This window comes from Aspergillus sclerotioniger, assembly GCF_003184525.1.
Source record: "Aspergillus sclerotioniger CBS 115572 chromosome Unknown BO94scaffold_18, whole genome shotgun sequence".
In the NCBI taxonomy this organism is placed as follows: Eukaryota; Fungi; Ascomycota; class Eurotiomycetes; order Eurotiales; family Aspergillaceae; genus Aspergillus; species Aspergillus sclerotioniger.
In genome coordinates this window covers 340681-360799 of record NW_020291008.1, presented here as the reverse complement: position 1 = coordinate 360799, position 20119 = coordinate 340681, and the positions used below count along the sequence as shown (strand labels likewise).

General features: G+C 49.5%; 9 protein-coding genes and 2 non-coding genes across 11 annotated transcripts; 4 read left to right on the top strand and 7 right to left on the bottom strand.

The window, feature by feature from the left end:
- Positions 1-772: 772 nt before the first annotated feature.
- BO94DRAFT_536451 (uncharacterized protein) lies at positions 773-1227 on the top strand. The gene has a single exon (XM_025612021.1). The coding sequence runs from the start codon at positions 1014-1016 to the stop codon at positions 1206-1208; it is 195 nt and encodes a 64-aa protein (XP_025466237.1). The 5' UTR covers positions 773-1013; the 3' UTR covers positions 1209-1227.
- A 747-nt stretch (positions 1228-1974) lies between these two features.
- On the bottom strand, positions 1975-2090 carry BO94DRAFT_t187. Its single transcript has one exon. It is a non-coding gene; the product is annotated as a tRNA-Leu (tRNA).
- A 522-nt stretch (positions 2091-2612) lies between these two features.
- BO94DRAFT_t193 lies at positions 2613-2727 on the top strand. The gene has a single exon. It is a non-coding gene; the product is annotated as a tRNA-Leu (tRNA).
- Positions 2728-3329: 602 nt separating this feature from the next.
- On the bottom strand, positions 3330-4605 carry BO94DRAFT_536450 (PhzF family phenazine biosynthesis protein). Its single transcript, XM_025612020.1, has one exon. It carries the CDS (start codon positions 4479-4481, stop codon positions 3483-3485), a length of 999 nt encoding a protein of 332 aa, XP_025466236.1. The 5' UTR covers positions 4482-4605; the 3' UTR covers positions 3330-3482.
- A 795-nt stretch (positions 4606-5400) lies between these two features.
- On the top strand, positions 5401-6950 carry BO94DRAFT_586819 (fungal specific transcription factor domain-containing protein; the record flags this gene model as incomplete). Its single annotated transcript, XM_025615780.1, has 3 exons — positions 5401-5850; positions 5913-6628; positions 6683-6950. 3 exons carry the CDS (start codon positions 5401-5403, stop codon positions 6948-6950), a joined length of 1434 nt encoding a protein of 477 aa, XP_025466235.1.
- A 419-nt stretch (positions 6951-7369) lies between these two features.
- BO94DRAFT_468867 (glycoside hydrolase family 16 protein) lies at positions 7370-8567 on the top strand (the record flags this gene model as incomplete). The annotated part of the gene is made up of 2 exons (XM_025608277.1): positions 7370-7741; positions 7809-8567. 2 exons carry the CDS (start codon positions 7370-7372, stop codon positions 8565-8567), a joined length of 1131 nt encoding a protein of 376 aa, XP_025466234.1.
- Positions 8568-8890: 323 nt separating this feature from the next.
- BO94DRAFT_536448 (putative SNF2 family helicase/ATPase) lies at positions 8891-12993 on the bottom strand. Its single transcript, XM_025612019.1, has 7 exons — positions 12939-12993; positions 11968-12823; positions 10121-11926; positions 9966-10099; positions 9885-9929; positions 9657-9860; positions 8891-9604 (listed from the first exon to the last, which is right to left on the bottom strand). The coding sequence occupies exons 2-7, from the start codon at positions 12629-12631 to the stop codon at positions 9200-9202; spliced, it is 3258 nt and encodes a 1085-aa protein (XP_025466233.1). The 5' UTR covers positions 12632-12823; positions 12939-12993; the 3' UTR covers positions 8891-9199.
- Positions 12994-13194: 201 nt separating this feature from the next.
- BO94DRAFT_576195 (TKL protein kinase) lies at positions 13195-14123 on the bottom strand (the record flags this gene model as incomplete). The annotated part of the gene is made up of 1 exon (XM_025615121.1): positions 13195-14123. The coding sequence occupies one exon, from the start codon at positions 14121-14123 to the stop codon at positions 13458-13460; it is 666 nt and encodes a 221-aa protein (XP_025466232.1). The 3' UTR covers positions 13195-13457.
- A 412-nt stretch (positions 14124-14535) lies between these two features.
- Positions 14536-15573, bottom strand: BO94DRAFT_519329 (aminoglycoside phosphotransferase family protein). Its single transcript, XM_025610068.1, has one exon. It carries the CDS (start codon positions 15478-15480, stop codon positions 14617-14619), a length of 864 nt encoding a protein of 287 aa, XP_025466231.1. The 5' UTR covers positions 15481-15573; the 3' UTR covers positions 14536-14616.
- A 518-nt stretch (positions 15574-16091) lies between these two features.
- BO94DRAFT_547416 (uncharacterized protein) lies at positions 16092-16844 on the bottom strand (the record flags this gene model as incomplete). Its single annotated transcript, XM_025613332.1, has 1 exon — positions 16092-16844. The coding sequence occupies one exon, from the start codon at positions 16842-16844 to the stop codon at positions 16092-16094; it is 753 nt and encodes a 250-aa protein (XP_025466230.1).
- Positions 16845-18126: 1282 nt separating this feature from the next.
- BO94DRAFT_557614 (phosphotransferase family protein) lies at positions 18127-19882 on the bottom strand (the record flags this gene model as incomplete). The annotated part of the gene is made up of 4 exons (XM_025613937.1): positions 18127-18969; positions 19031-19059; positions 19131-19777; positions 19800-19882. The coding sequence occupies 4 exons, from the start codon at positions 19880-19882 to the stop codon at positions 18127-18129; spliced, it is 1602 nt and encodes a 533-aa protein (XP_025466229.1).
- Between the last annotated feature and the right edge of the window lie 237 nt (positions 19883-20119).

Sequence of the window (20119 nt, the reverse complement as noted above, 5' to 3'; positions counted from 1 at the left end):
GTCTTGCTTCACTACCAAACTAACGAGTTGAGAATCTCGCGGCGGTGAAGAAGAAGAAGCAGCAGCAGCAGCAGCAGCAGCAGGAGCAGCGACACCGGTGGTGAAGATACTGGGTGAATAATAATAATTTTATAATAACGATGGACCTGGAAGCTCCCTCAGGTGTGCTGGGTCTGGACGGAGACTACAGAAAAGGGGATACTACTTGATACTAACCCAGGAGAAGTGCCGCTTGGGCCCACGAGGGAAAGACGCGCCGGCAAGTGGGAGAAAAGAGAGAAGAACGAACTTGCCTAGAACTAGGCCGGCGGCGGTGGAGAGACCGCCAGAAACCTGAGGCTGCTGGAGCGGGACTAATGACATCTGGATTCTGGAGGGGATGCCGAGGAAGACGTCTGGAATGAATTTCTGCATCTGCGCCTACTGCCAGTACTACTAGCTCCATCGATAACCCAGACGGCCGGATTGATACATAAAATCGACTAGTTGGCTGCCACTAAAAGGCAAAAGAAAAATAAAAAGAAAAAGAAATCCAGCCAGCCAACCTTGCAATCATCCTTTCCGTCCAGAACGGTACTTTACCGCCCCAATACCGACTATACTGACTATACCAACTGCGTCCTTCAGCGCAGGCAAGGAACATCCATCGAAGCACCTTGTTTTGCCCACTAATCCGTAATCCGACCGAGAGTTTGCTTTTCCCTTTAAAAAACCCTGTCGCCTCTTTGCTTCTTCCTCTCGGTTTCTTTGTCCCTTCTCCGCCTCCATTCCTAAGGTTCCTTCCCGTCGATACGGTACATACCGACAACTTCTTGTCCCTCCCCTCCCCCCCTTCGCCGCATGCATCACTCGCTCCAGTCAACCCGGCGCCTGTCCATCCAATCCGAATGGCCCCTACATTCCAACCGGGGTCCAGCACGTCTGGCCTGGTCTCTGTCGGACCTCCTTGAAACTTTCCGCTCGGTTGTGCGTGGCCACATCTCGTGGCCGCCACGTTTTTGACCGACCGCACGATGGCTTGGACAGTTATACCAATGATAATCTGTCGCCCAGCCTTCATGCTGATGGGGTGGCTGTTGGGGCCAGAATCACGACGCTTGCTGCATGATGCATCGTCCCATCCACCGCCGATACGGGTTTCGCCGGGAGAGTTTCTAGCTATTCCGGACAGGTCTCAGCCTCTTTTATCCTCTCAGCGACGAGATTGAGATGTCCCCTATTACCACGAATAGTCCGCAGATCATCGGCGCTGGTTTGACTCTGGCGCTAGTTGCATATCTATCCCTGTTCGACCTGGTCTGGTGTTTCAGGTTTCGGTGGCCTGGGCGCCTGCATAAAATGATCCCGGTCAGGATAGAGGGAACCAGTGTGCTCCAGTCTACATTTTGTGCCACGCAATATACGCCGACCAATCTCCTCCGTCCCTATCCTTGGGTTCTGCAACAGCTCGAACCGACCGCCGCCATCGTCCCCAAGACCTCGTATACCTAGTGCCAGAGACAACGACTTGACGTATCGACCAGCCTCACTTCCTCATTGACTCCCGTCCGCAGAATGTCCAATATAATGGCATCCTAACCTGCTGATGCTTATTGATTAATCCCACCGCAGGATCATCCACTTAGCGGAGCGGGTCCGACCCCCAAGTTCTTTTAGCCCAGAGATTTGGTGGATCCGGCGCTCATCCCATCCAGCTTCGTCTCGCCAACGGTGCTGATCCTATTGATCTAGACGAAAACGGGCTAGGCCTAGTTGCGTACTCAGTCTCGGCATAGTGGCATACCGCCACTAGATTCGCCCATGGCCCGTTTTAGGTGCTATGATTAAAGCGCCATGTTGTAACTTGTAACAGGTCACTGGCGGTCCAGCCAGCCCATAGGAAATGTCCTAGTCAGACCCCTTCATCACTCCATCTGACATTGGTACAAACTAGCGGGTCTCGATCGGAAGCAAAAAAGAAGGAACAAAAAGATATGACAAGAGTGGGACTCGAACCCACGCCTCTTTCGAGACTGCAATACATCCAATTTTCTTGGACAAGTTGAATGATCAGCTTGAGTGCAGCGCCTTAACCGCTCGGCCATCTTGCCTGTTGTTGTATGAATGGTGAATATTCAAGATATAACAAGATAGAATATAGAATAGGAAGGTGAGCCGTGTCTGCATACGTAGAGGGGATGATGCTATCCATGCTGGACTTGGATGTAATGGGCTATGCAAGAATACTACAGAGGGGCGAGACCGTAGCCCAGGATATTAGTCAGAGTTCTAGATCAGTTGAGAGCCAAGCCTAAGCAAAGGTACTTTTGGCTGTTTCAGCGCAGTCGTTATCGGAATGTTGGATCAGCTTTCCGACTGTCATTTCCAGAGGCGTTGACGTGTTTATGGTCAAACTCAAGTAGCAAAGTATGTTTAAATTAGCAATTGAACTAGACTATCGTATTACCAATGCTGAAATGTTGAACGTGTCCAGTAATGCTCCGAATCCCTTTCGGGAGACTGGCGAATACCTGAACTTTAACCTGAAGATATGACAGATCCACGGTCACAAGTCTTGCCGCCACTTTCCCTTCTGCACGAGATACCATTGAACGTGCTAATTAGTCATCAAAGGCAAGATGGCCGAGCGGTTAAGGCGCTGCACTCAAGTTGATCATTCACTTGTCCAAGAAAATTGGATGTATTGCAGTCTCGAAAGAGGCGTGGGTTCGAGTCCCACTCTTGTCATATCTTTTTGTCCTTCACTCATGTTTCACTTGTTCCTTCCTCTCCTTTTTGTATCATTTACCAACAACTAACCAACCATCCCTGACAGTGGTGAGGGGAGGAAGGGGGTCAGTTGTTCTCTCTTCTTGCCCTGTTCCCTGATCTCACCTACTAGTACAAAAAGTCCAACCCAACGTAAATAAATGTATTACTCGAAGACCCATGACAAGTGCCCTCATCGTCGATTGGTGAAGAACCACGCCTGCATAATGCATGCTTACAGCACAGGTAGCGCATGGCTAGTGCATAGGAGTGGAATTGGATAGGTAGGTATCTAGGTAGATAAGGAAGGGAAGGGAAGGGAAGGGAAGGGAAGGGTCACCGCTTCTTCGTTCCCTTTTCCCCGGCTGACGGCGGCATCCTGGTTGGGGGTTGTTTTGTGGGGGTCATGCAGGGATAGGGGTTCTGTAGATAGGGGTTAGGGGTGCATGGTATCAGTCCTATGTGGTGGGTTTGGTTGGTTCTGGGTTGTGGTGTTGGTTTTGGTACATTCTAGCAGTGATTGATTGGCTTGGTTATGAATTGTTGGTAAGTATATCTTTAGTCAGTTAATATTGGGAGGTCTTTGGTATGACATCAAATGATAAAATATACAGCTACTATTGTTAGTACTGAGCAAGGGTAAATGATTATGCGGACAAAAGGTCCCCCACTCCATGCAAATATCCAGAGCACTAGTATATACAATCATGACCAGTCAACAACTAACAACATCATCAAATAACCAACTCCCCAGAGGTAACCTTCACAGCACACCCCCTCAACTCAACAGTTTCAATCTTCTTCTCCTGCCCCCCAGCACCAACCGTAACAGCAACACTGATATCCGATCTCCTGCCCATTTCCACCCCCTGCACGATATCAAACTCAGTCGTAGCCCCAACATCAGTTCCCATCAAAGCCAAATAGCTCGCAAGTCCACTCGCCGCACTACCCGTAGCAGGATCTTCAAAGTTCCTCAGGAACATACGCGACCGAATGACCTTCTTCCCCGTACTTTCATCCAGCACACCCGGAACGTGAAAGTAAACCATAATGAGACCTGATCCCTCCCACCCAGCATCCAGGTACCCTCCCTCCGAGACTGACTTACAGGGGATGTCCTCCCCGCCCATCGGAGCTTCTGTTGCAGCCAAGGCCTCCAAGCTAGGCAACTCAACCAGGACCTGACTCATGCCCTTCACAATGGAGAAAACAGGGAAGCTATCCTGACTAGTACTCTGGTTAAGGAACGGAACCAGTGAAGGATGTAGCCTCAACAACTCCGAGAGCGCGAATCGCGACGAGTGAATGTGCACATTATGTGCGATTTTGGCCGCCACATCACCAGATTGCGAGGACGGGACCCTCGAGATGGCAAATGGTCCGGCCTTCGTGATTAATGTCTGGACGTTGGCCTTGTCGGCTTCATTGGAGGAATGTTCTAGGAACCAGGAAGCTGCGCCGATGGTGGGATGGCCTGCAAAGGGGAGTTCTTCGGTCGTGGTGAAGATGTCGATTGCTCGGGAGGATGGGGTTGATTGGTTGGTAGGATGAATGAAGATGGTTTCGGAGAGGTTGAACTCTCGGGCGATTAGTTGTTTCTGTTCCTGGGTGATGGGGGAAGAGGAGGAGGAGGAGGAAGAGTCGGGGAGAAAGACAACGCCCAGGGGATTGCCGGAATATGGCTGGGTGGTGAAGACATCTAGGGTGGCGAAGCGAAGTGATTGGACCATGGTGACTCTTGCTTTGAGGGCTACGAGATAGTAGTATTCTCGCGATGGAAAAGTAAGATGTCGTCTGATCAGGTCTGGGGATCTGGTCTCTTAAGTATATCCAGATGATGGTTAAACGAGGGAGTGTATGAGTCATGACGTGAAGGGATTGGATGCGATGGATGGAAAGGTGGGGACCTCGACGCCCTTCGGACGACACGCCTTTCTCCGGATTGTACCGAACACACTACTCGGTTACACCGGGACTGCATAGTGCACAAGGTGCTACAACTTCCTCCCAGGCCCGGACAGTGTGGATTAATTATCCGATAGATGTTTTTGAGCCCATGGAACGCCAACAACCCCAAACAGCGGCGTGCCAGTCGGCGGAGACGTTTGGGTCACTCATGCGATATATGCCATGCTAGAAAGGTGCTGTGGCAACTGGACCCCCATTGTGTCTCCTTGCTAACAGTTGGGATAGATCCAATGTGATGCAGCTAAGCCCAAGTGTAATTGGTGCTCCCATCAGAATTTGCCGTGTACCTTTCTCAGACATGGTTCCGCGAGTCCAAAGAGCCCAAGGTATGTTTTAATGCTGGAGTGCAATCGATACACACTTTGAGCAATGGATACATAACTATCTTGCTAGCTCGACCGATCTCTCGCTGCAAGATCAAAGCTGCTCGAATGCCCCTTCCCTTCCCGCAAATCAAGGTGAGGACCTGCCAGCTTCATTTCACAACCACATGGAATCTCGGCTGAATTTACACTCGAAGCGGAAACCCCTTTATTCAATAGAGGAGGATCCCATCAGGATCGAGCAGCAGAAACATGGGCCCCTACATTTGCTCAAAACCTTCAATCTGCAGGACGTCATCTGGGCAACTTTTGCACGTTCAACGGAACGCATGTCCTGTCTAGAAGCAGCCAAAAATGGATGAAAGCATGTACAGGAGAGGAGCTCCATCTGGATCGATACCATAATGCTCAAGTCCCTTGGTGGCAGCATCCACCGCCGGCAGATCCAACCCTCCAAGGCGTCTCTCCCAGCAATCTCAATTTACCAGAGCCCGCCTTCCTGTCTGAAGAGCTAAAGCATTACCAGTCATCAACATTCGGGCTATTTTTTCCGGTCCTGGATTCATTCCTTTTAGAGAGCACCGTGAAGGCTGCATACTACCAAGAGAGCTCTGCGGCGTCGCCCGGCATAAGCAGTGCCAAGGCGTGCATATTTGCCTTTCTCGCACTTGCACCTACTGTGGTTCATGGGTCGAAACTGGATCATCTCAAATCTAGCCTCGAATATGCCTGTGAAGCGTACCGTCTTCTACCCGAAGTGTTAAAAGAACCGGTCAGCTTAGACGGTCTACAGCCACTCTTATTACTCGTGAGCCAAGATGCGACTTTTCTGTCATTGATGTTTTCTTTTATAACTAACATCACCTCCAGTGTCTGTGCTCTCAGGGGCTTACTGGGGACTCCCTTACTATCGACCATTTACTTTCCACAGCCTCGCGATTTATTTATCACTTCAAGGCGAACATATCCCCTCGCATAGTCTGGGAACATCCCACCGCTCTCGACTACCACGCGAGACACCTATTCTGGATAGCATACATATGTGACAAGGGCTTTAGCTTGGTGACAGGCCTCGCTCCAGTCCTGGAAGATGCTCAGTGTGATCTCACACTCACTGTTATGCCTGAGGAGCTCGGCCAGCTGGAGGGACAATTTCATCTGCACGGGGACCCATACCCAGGTTCTTATGTCGACATGTATGCCCGCCTAGCTTTCATCCAATCGCGAATCTGTCGTGATCTGTACACACCAAGCGCTTTGAGAAAGCCCGACGCAGAACTGCTCCGAACCATTCGAGACTTGGACGATTCAATTGAAGAATGGAAAGACTCCATCCCCGTGAACAATCGGCCCTCTCTTATCACCACTGCGCCGCAAGACTCTGATATGCGATTTTCGGTATTTCATCTGCAATACCACCACTGCATGATCATGATTCATCAGGCCAGCAGCCGATGTGCTTCTTGGGAACAGAATCAAGAGACACGAGGAACCAGTTCAAGCCTGGCAATCTCAGTTGCAGCCAGTCGCTCCTTTCTGAGAGGCTTTCTGTATTCTCAGCTTGAACTTGGTTCTCAAAACCTCTTGTGAGTTCGCCTTTTCACTCTCGTCTTTGCATCGGCTACTTATCCATCTGGCAGGTTCACTCTCTCGTACTTCCTCCAAGCCAGCATTAACCTTTTCTGCAAGATACTTTCTCGGCCCCTGGATACCGCAAACCAAGAAGACCTGCAAACAATTGGCATGATCTCTCAGCTCATTGCTCAACATCACAGAGACTGTGATCCAACATGCTATACGGCGAAGATCAAGTTTGCTGGACGAGTTATAAGTGAGCTAGAACGGCTTGCGCGATGTGCCATCGATAAGGCCGGACGCGAACAGGACCAAGCTATGGGACCACAATGACAGCGAATCATCTTAATGACCAATGATAAAGACGTTTGTCAAAGTTAAGGCCGCACACCAGCCGACAGGTTATATAATCGGACTGCATCCTACTGGATTCAGTTAGTGTCCTTTTCATTGTGAGTGGATTCATCAGAGCACCTTGACTAAGCGGATTGAACACTCCCTGTTTGGGTGTAGACCGATTCTACTCAGGTACCGTTGACCATGGCAGCAGGCCTATGGGATTCAGACTTATCCTGGGCGACCTGGTGCTTATTCCATGGCGAAATAATGGTCAAACATATAAATTTTCAGGGGAATCGATCCTCGAAGATAGATCTCCTCACGCGCCTTTGCTGTACAAAGCACTCGCATGAGAAATTGGCCCTAAGCCATCAATTGCCCAAATATATACATCCCAATCGACCCAATCGATCATGCTATTCAATAATTATTATGCGGCCATCGCTGTTGCTGCGATCATTCCTTTGACTTATGCTCAGTCATACACCGACTGCAATCCATTGAAGAAAACTTGCCCGGCCGATGAGGGAACAACAGAATCCCATCTGCACTTTGACTTCACCCAGAGCTCAGGTCTAGATCAGTGGACAATAACCGCGGACAGCGTCACAACTGGGACAGACGGCGCAGAATTCACTATCAACAAGCAGGGAGATGCGCCAACCATCGAGACTGACTTCTACATCTTTTTCGGCGAGGTCTCTATCTCCATGAAAGCCGCCTCGGGCACCGGTATCATAAGCAGTCTCGTCCTGGAATCCGATGATCTCGATGAAGTTGACTGGGTAACCCTCCCCCTCCCCATCGTGCTCATTCCAGCCTTACCAAAACCTAGCTTACCCCATGTAATAGGAAACATTCGGCAATCTAGCCGACCAACTCCAAACCGACTACTTCGGCAAAGGCGACACCTCATCCTACGACCGCTGGACTTGGGAATCAATCTTGGACGCCCAGGGCGAATACCACACCTACACATGGATCTGGAGCGAGTCTGAACTCATTTGGTCCATTGATAGTTCCACCGTTCGCACCCTCACGTACGCCGACGCCGTCGACGGCACCCGCTACCCCCAGAGCCCGATGCGTGTTCGCATCGGTATCTGGGCCGGCGGCGACCCTGATAATGCCGAGGGTACAATCGAATGGGCTGGTGGCGAAACCGACTACTCAGATGCTCCATTCACCATGTACGTCAAGTCGGTCGACATCGTGAACTACAACCCAGCCACATCTTACAAATATACGGACGAGTCAGGCTCCTATGAAAGTATTGAGATCGTGGGCGGTAGCTCCAACTCTACAACCTCCATCTCCCCCTCTACTCCATCCTCGTCCTCATACTCTTCTCTCCCTTTTGCCAACAGCGCGAGCTCTAGCGCCATTCACCGGGCGTCTACCTCTGCTTTTTCTTCCGCTTTTACCTCTCCCGCATCCGCATCCACCTCCGCATCTACCTCCGCCTCCGCCTCCGCCTCCGCCTCCGCCTCCGCCTCTGCCTCTGCCTCTGCTTCTGCCTCCAGCGCTATCAGCTGGGCAACTACATTCCATCTCAACCTGGGTGCATTCTATCTTCCACTTGCGATTTTTCTGCTTCTAGTGGCCATTTAATTCATCACTCAACATACAAACCATCCTACGCCCCATCTTCCACCCACAAGAACGACCCAATTAGAGATTGACAGACAGCTAGGAAGACTAGATGGATGAACTGAGAACCATTATAACCACCGCAGCCGCCAAACCACCTACCTCTGTAATAATCTCTGAATGTATGCATACATACTGTGTAATACTCAATGTTATGTTATGATATGACAACATTGTAAGCAGAAAAAAACAGAATAATGAACGCGCCAAGGAGAATTGAGTTGGTGGCCTTAGGCATACATGCTTAGATAGCTATCGTATGATGCTGGTGAGGTGGAGTGTGGGGTAAGGTGTGCCTATTTAAGGCCTTGGAATATAAGAAAATAGTATTCAAGTCCATTTGAATCATTGCATGTGCGTAAGAGTTCATATAATCCGCCAGTAACCAATTCATAGGCTGGTAGAATATCGTAACAAAATAAAACTCCCGAAATGATCTCATTGTGAGAGAAAAAAGAAAGATGAAAAGAAACCCGAAATTAGAACGATGTAATAAACCAATGGTCTGTCCCCGTCCTTTCACAGCATAACGCCCAATTGCACTCAACTCGACCCCAGCCCCGAATCACACCATGCGCTCCGGTACTTCATGCTTACCACCGTCTTCCATACACCGAGTCTTCACCTCGAGAAGAGCGTTTCGTCTGTTGACGGTTTTTGTCACGGGGGGCTGAGGATTCCCGAGTCTCGCTGGTGTACGGGGAGCCCGGGCTATCGGTGCTGGAACTCAATAACTTGGTCGTTTGGGCGAGGTCGAGGTTGCGATCGCCTGTGTAGCGTGATTCGGCGTCCTTGCCGAAGAGGGCCATCATGTCCTTCATCGTCAGCTTGGCTGCGGCGGTCTTGCCCTCGATGGTCACGTTGGCTAGCTCTCGCTTGCGATCTTGCAGATCGAGGATACGTTCTTCCACAGTGCCCTTGATGATCATCTTGTAGATCTTGACGTCTACTGTCTGATTCAGTCGATGCACTCGGTCAATGGCTTGTTCTTCGACGAACTGTAAACTGCTTTAGTATTATTATCTTCGATGTGAACCGTGTTCAACTTACAGGATTCCAGAATGGCTCTAGGATCACCACACGACTTGCTGCGGTCAAGTTGAGACCCAATGCACCAGCACGTAAACTACAAAGAAGAACCCTCGTGCCACTGTTGTTCCGAAGCTTGTTGAGACTGGCCTCTCTAAGGTCGTTGCGCATTCCTCCGTCATATCGTGCGTATCCGATTCCTGCACGCTTCAAGAACGGTTCGATCTTGTCAAGCATTGAAGTAAAGACTGAGAAGACGATGAACTTATGGTCCGATGACTCGCGCCTGAGGATCTTCATCAAGTGCCGAATCTTCGTCGATGGCAAGACAGTATCCTCACCATCACCGGGGTTCAGGTAAATGTCATCATCATCAGACTCCACTTCGCGGCTTCGGCTCCGTATGCTTGTTGGCTTGCGGGAGGGCGACTCAGGTCCTTCGTCGTCGGATTCGGTGTCAGAATCTCCCGAATTGATCCATTCACCACCGCCCTCTGCGTCTTCATCATCAGTGTCTCCAGCCGTTCCAAGACTCGACTTTCCGCGCTGGTTCTCTGGGACGAGCCATTCGCCGTCCTCTTCATCCTCATCGTCACTGTCCATGACTACTCTTCGATTTCTTCGGGACCGAACCTGCGCCTCCGTACGGCGGGTTGAGGGAGACTCCGTCAGATCAATGTACTGCTTCTGATCGTCTTTGTTCTTCTTGCTGCCAGTGCTAGTCAAGTCAGTGTCCAAAGCAGTTTCGCATTCTTTACACCTGCTGTTGCTGTCGGATATCTCCTCCTTGCTAAGCGCCATCTGGCAGATGTCGCATTTCTTGGACACAACACTAAGTGCCCCGAAAAGATCGGCCATACTGTCCAGTTCATCATTCTTAGCAGATGATTGTTGACTGCTAGAGGGCGCACCTTGCAAGAGAATGTCCTTGTCCTTGGCAAGATCGCTCTTGACCAAGTCTGGGTGATTGCAGGATTGCCGAAGGCGCAACAGCAGCACCAAAGCCCCAGCGTAGTCGACCTTTTCACCACCCATCATTTTCTCAAGACTGTTCTCTGTGCGCTGCTCAAGGCGTTGATAGAAGTTCATCTCTCCCGGCATAAAGTCCGCTTCTACCTTGATAACCTCTCGTTTGACAATCTGGAAGCCAGATGATTTCTTCTGTTTTCCGTCCTCACCGGGCTTGAGGTTGGCGTTCTGTTTCAAGACATCCTTGGTTCGACGCTTCATGAAGATCTTCAGGTAGACCTGCAGACGCTCGATAGCGAGGCCTCCGCGACCGTTTGCTATGGGCTTCATGATCTGCTCCTTCCAGGCTGCCAGGTCGTTAAATGGCTTGATCCGGAGGAATTTGATCAAGCTCTGCAGTTCATCCAGGTTGTTCTGCATAGGCGTTCCCGAGAGACACCAGCGGTACTCTGCATTCAAAGCACATGAAGCCTGCGTTGCTTTCGCATTCCGGTTCTTGATAGTGTGCGCTTCGTCCAGGATGATTCGATACCAATAGACAGAGAAAATGCCCGATTTCTTCTTGTTCTTATCCATAGCACCATGCTCCGAAGTCAAGGTACCGTACGTGGTGATGACGACATCGTAGTCCTCCAGATTGTCTGTCGCTTTGGCCCGTGCATTGCCGTGATATACGAGCACGCGCATTCTATGGGAAGATTCGACCTTGGACATGATTTCTGACTCCCACTGCTTGATAAGCGCCAGAGGAGCGACAACTAGAGTTGACTTGCTCAGACCCGGCGGGAGCTTGCGAGTGTCCTCTTCTTCTTCCTCGCCGCTGTCCTCATCCTCTTCGTCGTCGGACAAAGGCCGCCGGAGTCCATCGGCAGGCTTTCGATTGGAAAGCATCAGAGCAATAGCTTGAACAGTCTTTCCAAGACCCATGTCGTCTGCCAAGATTCCGCCCTTCGGAAGCACTCCCTTGGTCCTCTTTCGACCTGTCTCTTTGTCGCACATCCAATTAACTCCCTCCCGTTGATGAGGCAGTAGTTTGACCTTCAAGCCTTCCACTGTTCCATCATCTTCATCCTCGTCTTCTTCTTCATCGTCCTCCTCCTCATTCTCCGACTCAGCTTCGCTGACGTCTTCCTCCTTTGTGACCTCCTCAACGATTTCTTTGACCGTCTCCTTCACAGGGGACTTGTCAGATTCAAGTTCTGCCTCATCCGAGCTTTCGTCCGCAGCGTTGGGCTCCTGCACGGTCACACTTCCTAATTGCGCGGCCAGATCGTCAATATCAACGTCCGCCTGCTTCTTTGAGGACTCCTTCTTTTTCTTTCCTTTTTCTTCTTCTTGTCCTTCTTGCTCTTCTTCTTTTTACTCTTCGATTTGGTCTCCTTTTCATCCTCTTCCTCGAAAGCTCCCTCTAAGAGAGCCTTGATATTTTCATTTGCCTTGGCCGTGTCGACATAGCCATTCACGTCCATGGAGCCAAACCCTGTGTTACGAGACCGCACACTTGGTGTGAATCCACCCTCACCAGTCAAATCCACAAAGTTCTGTAGGTTTTTCGACGCGTTGTTCATCTTGATCGCAGAGGGCTTCGATGCGAAGAATGTCTTCGGAGCTCGGGGCGTGTTGAACGTGAAGTTCTCAGGACGCCGAATTTCCACGACCTCATCGTTGACTGGACGGGAGAAGCGGTTGTTGTTGTATGCGGAGGGTCTAACAGGCTTGAATGGATCAAATTGATCTCGTCTGGGAGTCGATATGGCGGTAGGACCTGGCGTAGTAGGTGGACGGTAATGGGAGGCACCATGATGAGCAGGGTTCTGCGGCCGCTGTTGTGGTCTATGATGTTCTGGACGTGATTGGTTCGGTCTGGGCACATTGAAGGGATTGCTGGGGTGGTGACTCTGATGGTGCACTGGGCGAATGGGTGAGGGCTTGCCGAACTCAGGATGGTGGGAGATGGGACGACGCGGCTGGTCATGCGGCTTGCGAGGCGTAAAAGGATCCGCAGGGGCGTCGCTCTCTTTGGCCATGTTGTATTATTCCAAGGCTTCCCTGGTGGTCTTTCTTTATAAGGCGGGGTCTATCGGCTCGTGTGCTCTGCGAAGCAGTGGGGGTCTGTAATCACGCAAGGGAGGGGTAATTTCGGGTCAATATTGAGGTTGCATAAGAATGTCGAGTCTATTGTGAGGTTGGCGAGACAAGGGTAGGGGATGTTTTCGGTTCTTGTAGGCCAAGCAAATTGTCAGCACGTCACGTCACGCGGGGTTGCAACAAGGGTCCCACTATCGGGACTTATCACCGGAGAAAACAATAGCAGGGAGGTAAGTGACCACTCACTTCAGGACATTGTATTGCAAAGGAGGCTAAGAGGGACAAAATCCGGAGTAGTGGGAGGGGCTTTGGGCGTGTTGACGGAGATCGGCTATGTTTAGCGTTGGTTGACATGCCACATTTTATCGATAGCGCTATCGCCCGCTTTGTTTGGGCCGTTTGCCCCAGCAACCGCCTCCGCCACTCAGGAACGCCCATCTTTCCGCTATCTGTTTTCCATTCTGCATCATGATGATTCCCTTATTATGTTGTGTAACATCATACACAGCTTCTTTTCTCCGCAGGGAAACAAGACCTGTAACTGGAGGACTCAGAAACTAATTAGCTACAGTATTAATCAGTGAGGAACCTACACCACATATGGCCAGGTTATATCCTGTCTGGAGTCAATGCATAGGAATACTCCCAAATCTCGCAAGATGGAGCTCGAATATCAGAAGAAGACCCTCAAACTATCCTTAAGTATTGAACCCGCTTCAACCACCATCACACATAAATTGCTTTAGATTAAAAGGCTGAAAGCACTTATGCCTTCGTGTACACCGGCTCATCATCCACCTCAACGGCTTCAAGCGCTCTCCGTAAGTCATAAGCAGTGCAGAATGCACCCTCCGTCCAACACCTTTCAATAATCAAACCAACCCACAAACCCTCAGTACTAGGAAGTTCCTCCCTTCGTGGCCATACACCGCGACTAGCCTCTACCGGCACACCCTCAAAGATATCAAATTCACACTTCTCCCCCACCACCACCTCATACATCACCGCCCCAAGCTGCCCAATATCCGTCTGTACGGAATAACCCCCAAAGCCGGCGTTTTCCATACAAGTATCAAGCGGCATATCGATAGCCTCCGTAAAATCACACATCTTGATTGACAAATCAGAATCAAGAACGAAGTTGCGACTGGCAATATCAGCCACGATGACTTTCTGAGCATGGATATATGCGAGAGTACGAGCCATCGTCCGGAACCAAGAAAGTTGAAGGGATTTGGGCGGCTTATTTCGATATAAGTAGGACTGTAGGTCTCCGTTTTCCATTATGCGGAGTTCAGTGGATGTATCGGAGAAACAAAGACAAGGAACAATCCCATTGTATCTGCCTAGGCGTCGGTAAATGGCTTGTTCGTGCTGGATGGATGCGATGTTTGCTTCCACTTCTTCGTCGCTGCTTCTGCTCCATCTCATAGTTTGATGGCAAGATTCCCTTGACGGATTACCAGGCCGGTTCTTCCGATGCCGAGGATTTGTTCTGAGGGAAATGAGCCGATGAGGTTGACATGGTGAAGGGATGTCATGGATGATCGGGTGTGAATGAATTTGCGAAGTAGGAAGGGGGGATTGGGGAACGGAAGTATCCAAGTGTTTGATCTGAACGAGGGGACAGGTGCATCGTTACGCAAAATGTGGGCATGGATGTTGGTTTGAGAGGCAGTGTCCACGGTTTATCTCATTCACTCCTGGATCTAGTGGACCACAAACGTGGGCAGGTGACACCGGTGGCTTTCATCTCTACTTCGCAGCCAAGAATATTAAGCTGCACGACAGGTCGAACTGCCATTTAGATACAGTCTATGAGATCTAGATATACCATCATCAAGGGAGACATAAAGGGCAAAAAGACAAGAGATTCTAACTCCTTACTAACCCCATCACCTCATCTGCAAAAACGTATCCCGATTCAAGACCACAGTTCCAAAAAGATATCATGAAACCAAGCAGATTCACAAGCAAATGGCTCCAACATATTCTCAAGCCAAAGACACCAATCGTCGTCATACCGCAGTACGCAAATAGCATAACAATAATCCCAGTAGCGTGGATACCAGCCTGACTTTTCCCAATCGATGACAATAACCTGTAGTGCTGCCGGTTTCCCAGCACTGTCCACACTTCTCTGGACCATGATGTTTTTTCTTTGAAAGTCGCCATGAGTAAATATCGAACCATCGCTGTGAAGGACACGAGGTAGACACTGACGATAAAAGTCTGCTCTGTAGGCCGGGCGACCATCGTAAGTATACTTTAGCGCCATCGCCTCGATAAGAGTCTCATGTGAGGTGAAAGGTCCATTAATCTCCGGATTAGATCCGTGCGTCCAGAATATAGCATCGTATAAACATCTTTCACCCAAGCTCCCATAATAGCCAGGCGATGATAGCTGGCGTAATTCAGTGAAGTACGTTTTCAGTGTTGCCGCAACAGTCTCATTTTCTGAAAGGCTTAACTGCGGCCATAGTGATAGTAGTGTCTGACCAGCAATGCGCTCCATGACGATGTATTTTTTGCGAGTCTCCGGGTGAGAGAAAAGCGCATAAACTCGAGGAACTGGAATTCTTGTATTCTTTCGAACATATAACATGTTTTCTCCTTCGATGAGGTCCACGCCCCTTCCATATTTAATCACATAATGAGATCCGATTGCGACCACTCTTCGACTACCGTATGCTAATGTTATATCCGCGGCTGCATCGATATCGGCCTCTGTGGGAAGAGGAGAAGGTAGATCGGTTGCAAAGTATGGTAGATCGACCGTGGCTGCCATCGCTGAATGTCTGATATTTATAACACCAAGGCCCTCTGAAGATAATTAGGATTCTGGCTCATGGGTGTCGCAGAGTAGTAGGTTGGGGGTGTGGGGGTTGCGGATGCCAGTGTAGGTAGCCTGGGCGATGTGGCTGTAGCATCCGGTACCTCGGGCGGTTAATTTATCGAGCGGGCCGTACTGTTTCCGATCCAATGCCTGATTGCGATCGCAGGAGTAATATGGCTTCATTGATATGTGGGGTCGGACTGCCAAGAGGTGTAAAGTTAAGTATGGATAGATGATTTACCTGTTTAAGCCAGTTTCGTACAATGCTCGCTGATTCTTTGTGTCAAACATAGCCTTTTCTAGACCTGAGATGCTTCAGGGATGAGACTGTTCAGCCCCAGTGATGCTTATTCAGTTGTTGGATTAATGGGAGACATCCAGCAGGTTCTAATTCACTAGTGAGCGCATTACCTACCAACATCCATAGTTGACTAGAGTCTTAAGGCTCTTTTCCCATATCTAATGGAAGGTATCACATATATTAAGTAGTATAACGTTGCAAACGAATGGCCCCATACAAGGATTCGCGCCATTCCAACGCATCGTAGTATAGTCGTGTTCATCTACTGCAGCTCGTGTCTTGTTTCATTCTCTGGCAGTTTACCCCGGAGTTCACTGTTCTCCAAAAGAACAGCTTGCGTGGCAGAAGCCCCCTGCCCAAACACCTTTTCATCAAGGGAACCGGTTGGTTTTCTTTGAGACCGTCGCCAGAAAAAGATAGCTGCGGCTCCAACCAGTAATAATGGCACCCCAAGGCCGACTCCGAGGCCAATTCCAAGTTTAGTGCCTTCAGACATGCCTGATGACTTTTGAACAGCTGAGGACGCAGAGCTACCTGCAGCAGTAGTGGTGGTGGCCGATGTTGCGATGGATGTCGAAATCGATGACGAGCTGGTCGAGGTGGATGTCGCTGTCGATGTCGTAGCAATCGTACTCGTTCCGATGGCAATGATCTCTCCGGTTTCCTTGTCGATTGTCGTATAATTCCCAGCCTTGCAGCAGGCCTCGGCCGACGGACCGCAACAATATTTCGTCCCGCTGTCGTCGCAAGCCGTCAAGTCCACACCGGCCGCCGTATACTCTGGATGTGAATCACTGTCAGCCGGAAGGAAACCCACGATGTAGCGGGCCATCGCGACGGCAACACATACGAGGGCAAAGCGCAGAGCATTTGTCAGTCGGCCACGACGGCGAGGAGTAGTATTGTCGCGAGACCGCGCCGGTGTCTCGATCATGGCATAGTAGGTCGACATCGCAGTATTCACTTTCGAGACAGCATGTAGTGACTCCGGTCCCGCATCCAACCAGTGCGCCATCTAGAGTGGCATTATAGTATTCTGAGGAACTCGCCTCAATGCCTGATTGAGGGGCACATAAAATCAGAACGTTATGAAGAGCAGGAGGGAAGGAAAGGTCAAGGGAGAAAATGTACCGTTGTGTAAATAGCAGTCAATGGCTGCGGAAAAAAGAAGCCGAGCACAGCAGTAGAAGGGCTGCTGAAGGCCACTGCAATCGCATAATCTTCTCAGGAGGACTAATAGCCTCAGGGGATCTGCAGTTCTGCACTTAGCAGACAGGCGGACTCCGGCGATATTCTGAAGCGACTAATTTCCCTGTTAGAGAATCGACTTCGTGCGACAGGCCTCAGGAGGGTGAGAGATCCTGCGCCGCTGACGGGTCTCTCGGTCTTTTCTGCGACGAGGCGAACGGTTAGGTATCTGCAACTTGCAAGGGAGCACTACGGAGGAGGTTTTACCCCTCTGGCGTTGCGAAGCATCCATCGTCGTAAGCGCTAGGGGCCCTAGGGCAGGCCCGGGGCCATTTGAATAGCCAAAGAGAAGAGTGGCCTTCAAAATCCCGAAGTCTAAAGACATTGAAAACGATGAAAAACGTGGCAGTAATCACTAGTTTGGTTTACTGGATATTATGTCACGTGATGCTCATATATGGGACATGATTCGTCAAAGGAGGTTATCTGGAGGTGAGAAACATAGTGCTCGGTATTTAAGTTGTTCACGAGATACCTAGGTAGGCTAGGTAGAGGCTTAGATGGGCCTCTGCAGTTCTAGGTACCCGCGCAACCATAAAAGTGGAACCTGGCAATTTAAGTGAATTTGCCCGTCTCTGAGTCAGGCAACTTATCCGATCTCACCCCATTATAAGTTCTTGATGGTAGGTATCATTTCAAGCCTCGCGATGTTTTCTTGCACTTAATCAGAGATCGGTGACTTTTTTTCTCTTTTGTCGATCGGACGAGCGAATGATTCGTGGATCATGATATAGCAGGTGGCCACGCAGGCCTGTTGTAGGTGCAAATCAAGGGTTAGCTAGGGATGATGAGATTATTCACCAAGACAATATTCGGAATATCACATCCTTATCTTCTCACATGGCCTTTTCCTTCGTGGGTCTTGGGATCTAGATGAGTATCCAATTATCTGACCTTACTACTAGGCGCTATGTTGCTCAAATACACCCAGACGGAAGATCACGGTTTTAGTAGTATGGAACAGAGAAAAGCGCTAGCTTACCAAGCCCAGTTGATAAGTGTCACACGTATTATGCGTTGAAATATCACGGCTATTGTACAAGTCAATTTCAGGCATCCTCATCGAAGTCATCAAATGGGAAGTTGTCACGGGCTGCAATGATATCATGATCAGTCTCAACCATTTCAAGAATTTTGTCTTTCATCTCTTGCGCCAATTGTCTTGCAGCATCATATTCACTGTTCGGAACCCAACCTAGCACATCCGCATTTAAAGCACGTCGCATGTGCTCCATTGCTTCATCTGCATCGTGTTGCTCCGTGTATAATTCAAGAGTATCTCGGACGTCCTTGTCTGAGTATTGCACTGGAGGTAAGCAGGCTACAAAATCGGAGAAAAATCCTGGCCAGCTTTGTATGACACACATAATATCAATCCGCAGAGTGGTCGAATCTCCTTCCCAGGAAGTGCCTGCACTCTCCAAAATTCGTTGACGTATAATGTTCAAGCAATCAAATATTGCATTATAGTGTTCTTCATTCAGTTGCCTGGTAAACGTGGCGTAGAGAAAATGAATCATTCTTTTTCGATAAATCTCGCGCATAGATGCTTGTTCAGACTGAAGCAGGGAGTCAAAGTTAGGCGAGAGCTGGGGCTCTTTTAGTTCTTCCGAGTCAGGGTCACCGTAGTTCTGGAAGTGCTTCGGTATGCCAGCTGCAAGACCGAGAGGGAGAATAGAGCAATGCTGCCAATCAATCAAACCAACAATCTCATGTGAATTTGACACGAGAATGTTATTTGGCTGGAAAACCGGGTGCCGTATAACCGGCCGATGCATTGTTGTTCCAGCCTTAAATCCGAGGAAAGGCGCAAATTTTACGTAATCAGAAAGATTCCCAATATGAGTATCTGGGGAAACTTTGCGATAGTTATAGATCTCTCTATAAAGGCGCTCATAGGGCAGACGAGGTTTCGCGTGAGATCATGTCCAAGACAACTCCACGCTCACCTACAGCCCAAAAGATATCCGTAGAAGACAGCCCTGTTGATAGTTATTCAATGCCGCTGATGATCGCTTTCCTTAGAGATATCATGAAAATCATGTCTACATACACGGCCCTCGATCGATTTTCAGGGTGCTCCTTTCACCAAGCCACCACTTGTAATGCGTTATAGGTCCCATGTAGAACCCAGCATCTTGCTCATTCACCTTCGGCAGAGGGACATTTTCCTCTGAAGGAAGATCTTTGCGGTAGTATAAACTTCCATAAGCAGGAAACTTTAGCGACGTCAGTCGTGTCTCCCACTCGATAATTTGTTTCATGATGCTTCGCCGCTCATTTTGTGTCATCGAATACCATATCTCACCGAGAGGGGTCCCATCCAGCTTCTCCATGATTATATACTCGGCTCCAACTGGATTCGATTCTGTCGAGCACCAAGCGTATACCCTGGGTGTACGAATCCCATGCAGCCGGAGATAGTCCAAAGTTGCTACCTCGCTGGCCACAGCGTAGTACTTGGGTACCGTTAAAGGATATGGCAATCTTGCGATAACACACCTGCCATTTTGGAAAGTGATTTGGAAAATGCGGTTGAATCCGCCTTCTGATAACTTGGAGAAGGTGGTGACTTCCGATGGGTCACAGCCAGAAGCAAGGGCAGCAACATTCTTTAACGCGGATACGTCGAATTTGAGATAGCGTTCCGACAAGCGAATTTGCTCATTGTAACTGAATCTATCAGCTTTCGAAAAGTACCTGACAGAGGAGAAGTACGTACAGCCATCTTCCAGACGTATACATGAACAGGTCATTGCTGGGATAATCCATCGATCGGTGTGTTGATTTCGCCATACCTCTCATTGGTATTGACCGAGTCACGACCCCATGAAAACGTAGAAGCCGACCTCGCAACAGGCCGAGGTTTTCCAGTCGCATATTGTAGAGAAGCTATCGTGAAATTAGTATAATCAGAATTATGGATGCTCCAGGATATGTGATCTGTTCCGAGCGATAGGTGATGCATGCCGGCAAAGGGGGGGGAAGGGAGCCAGAAGGAGGAACCTCCGGCTGATCGCCAAAGGCGAGCCAAGCATTACG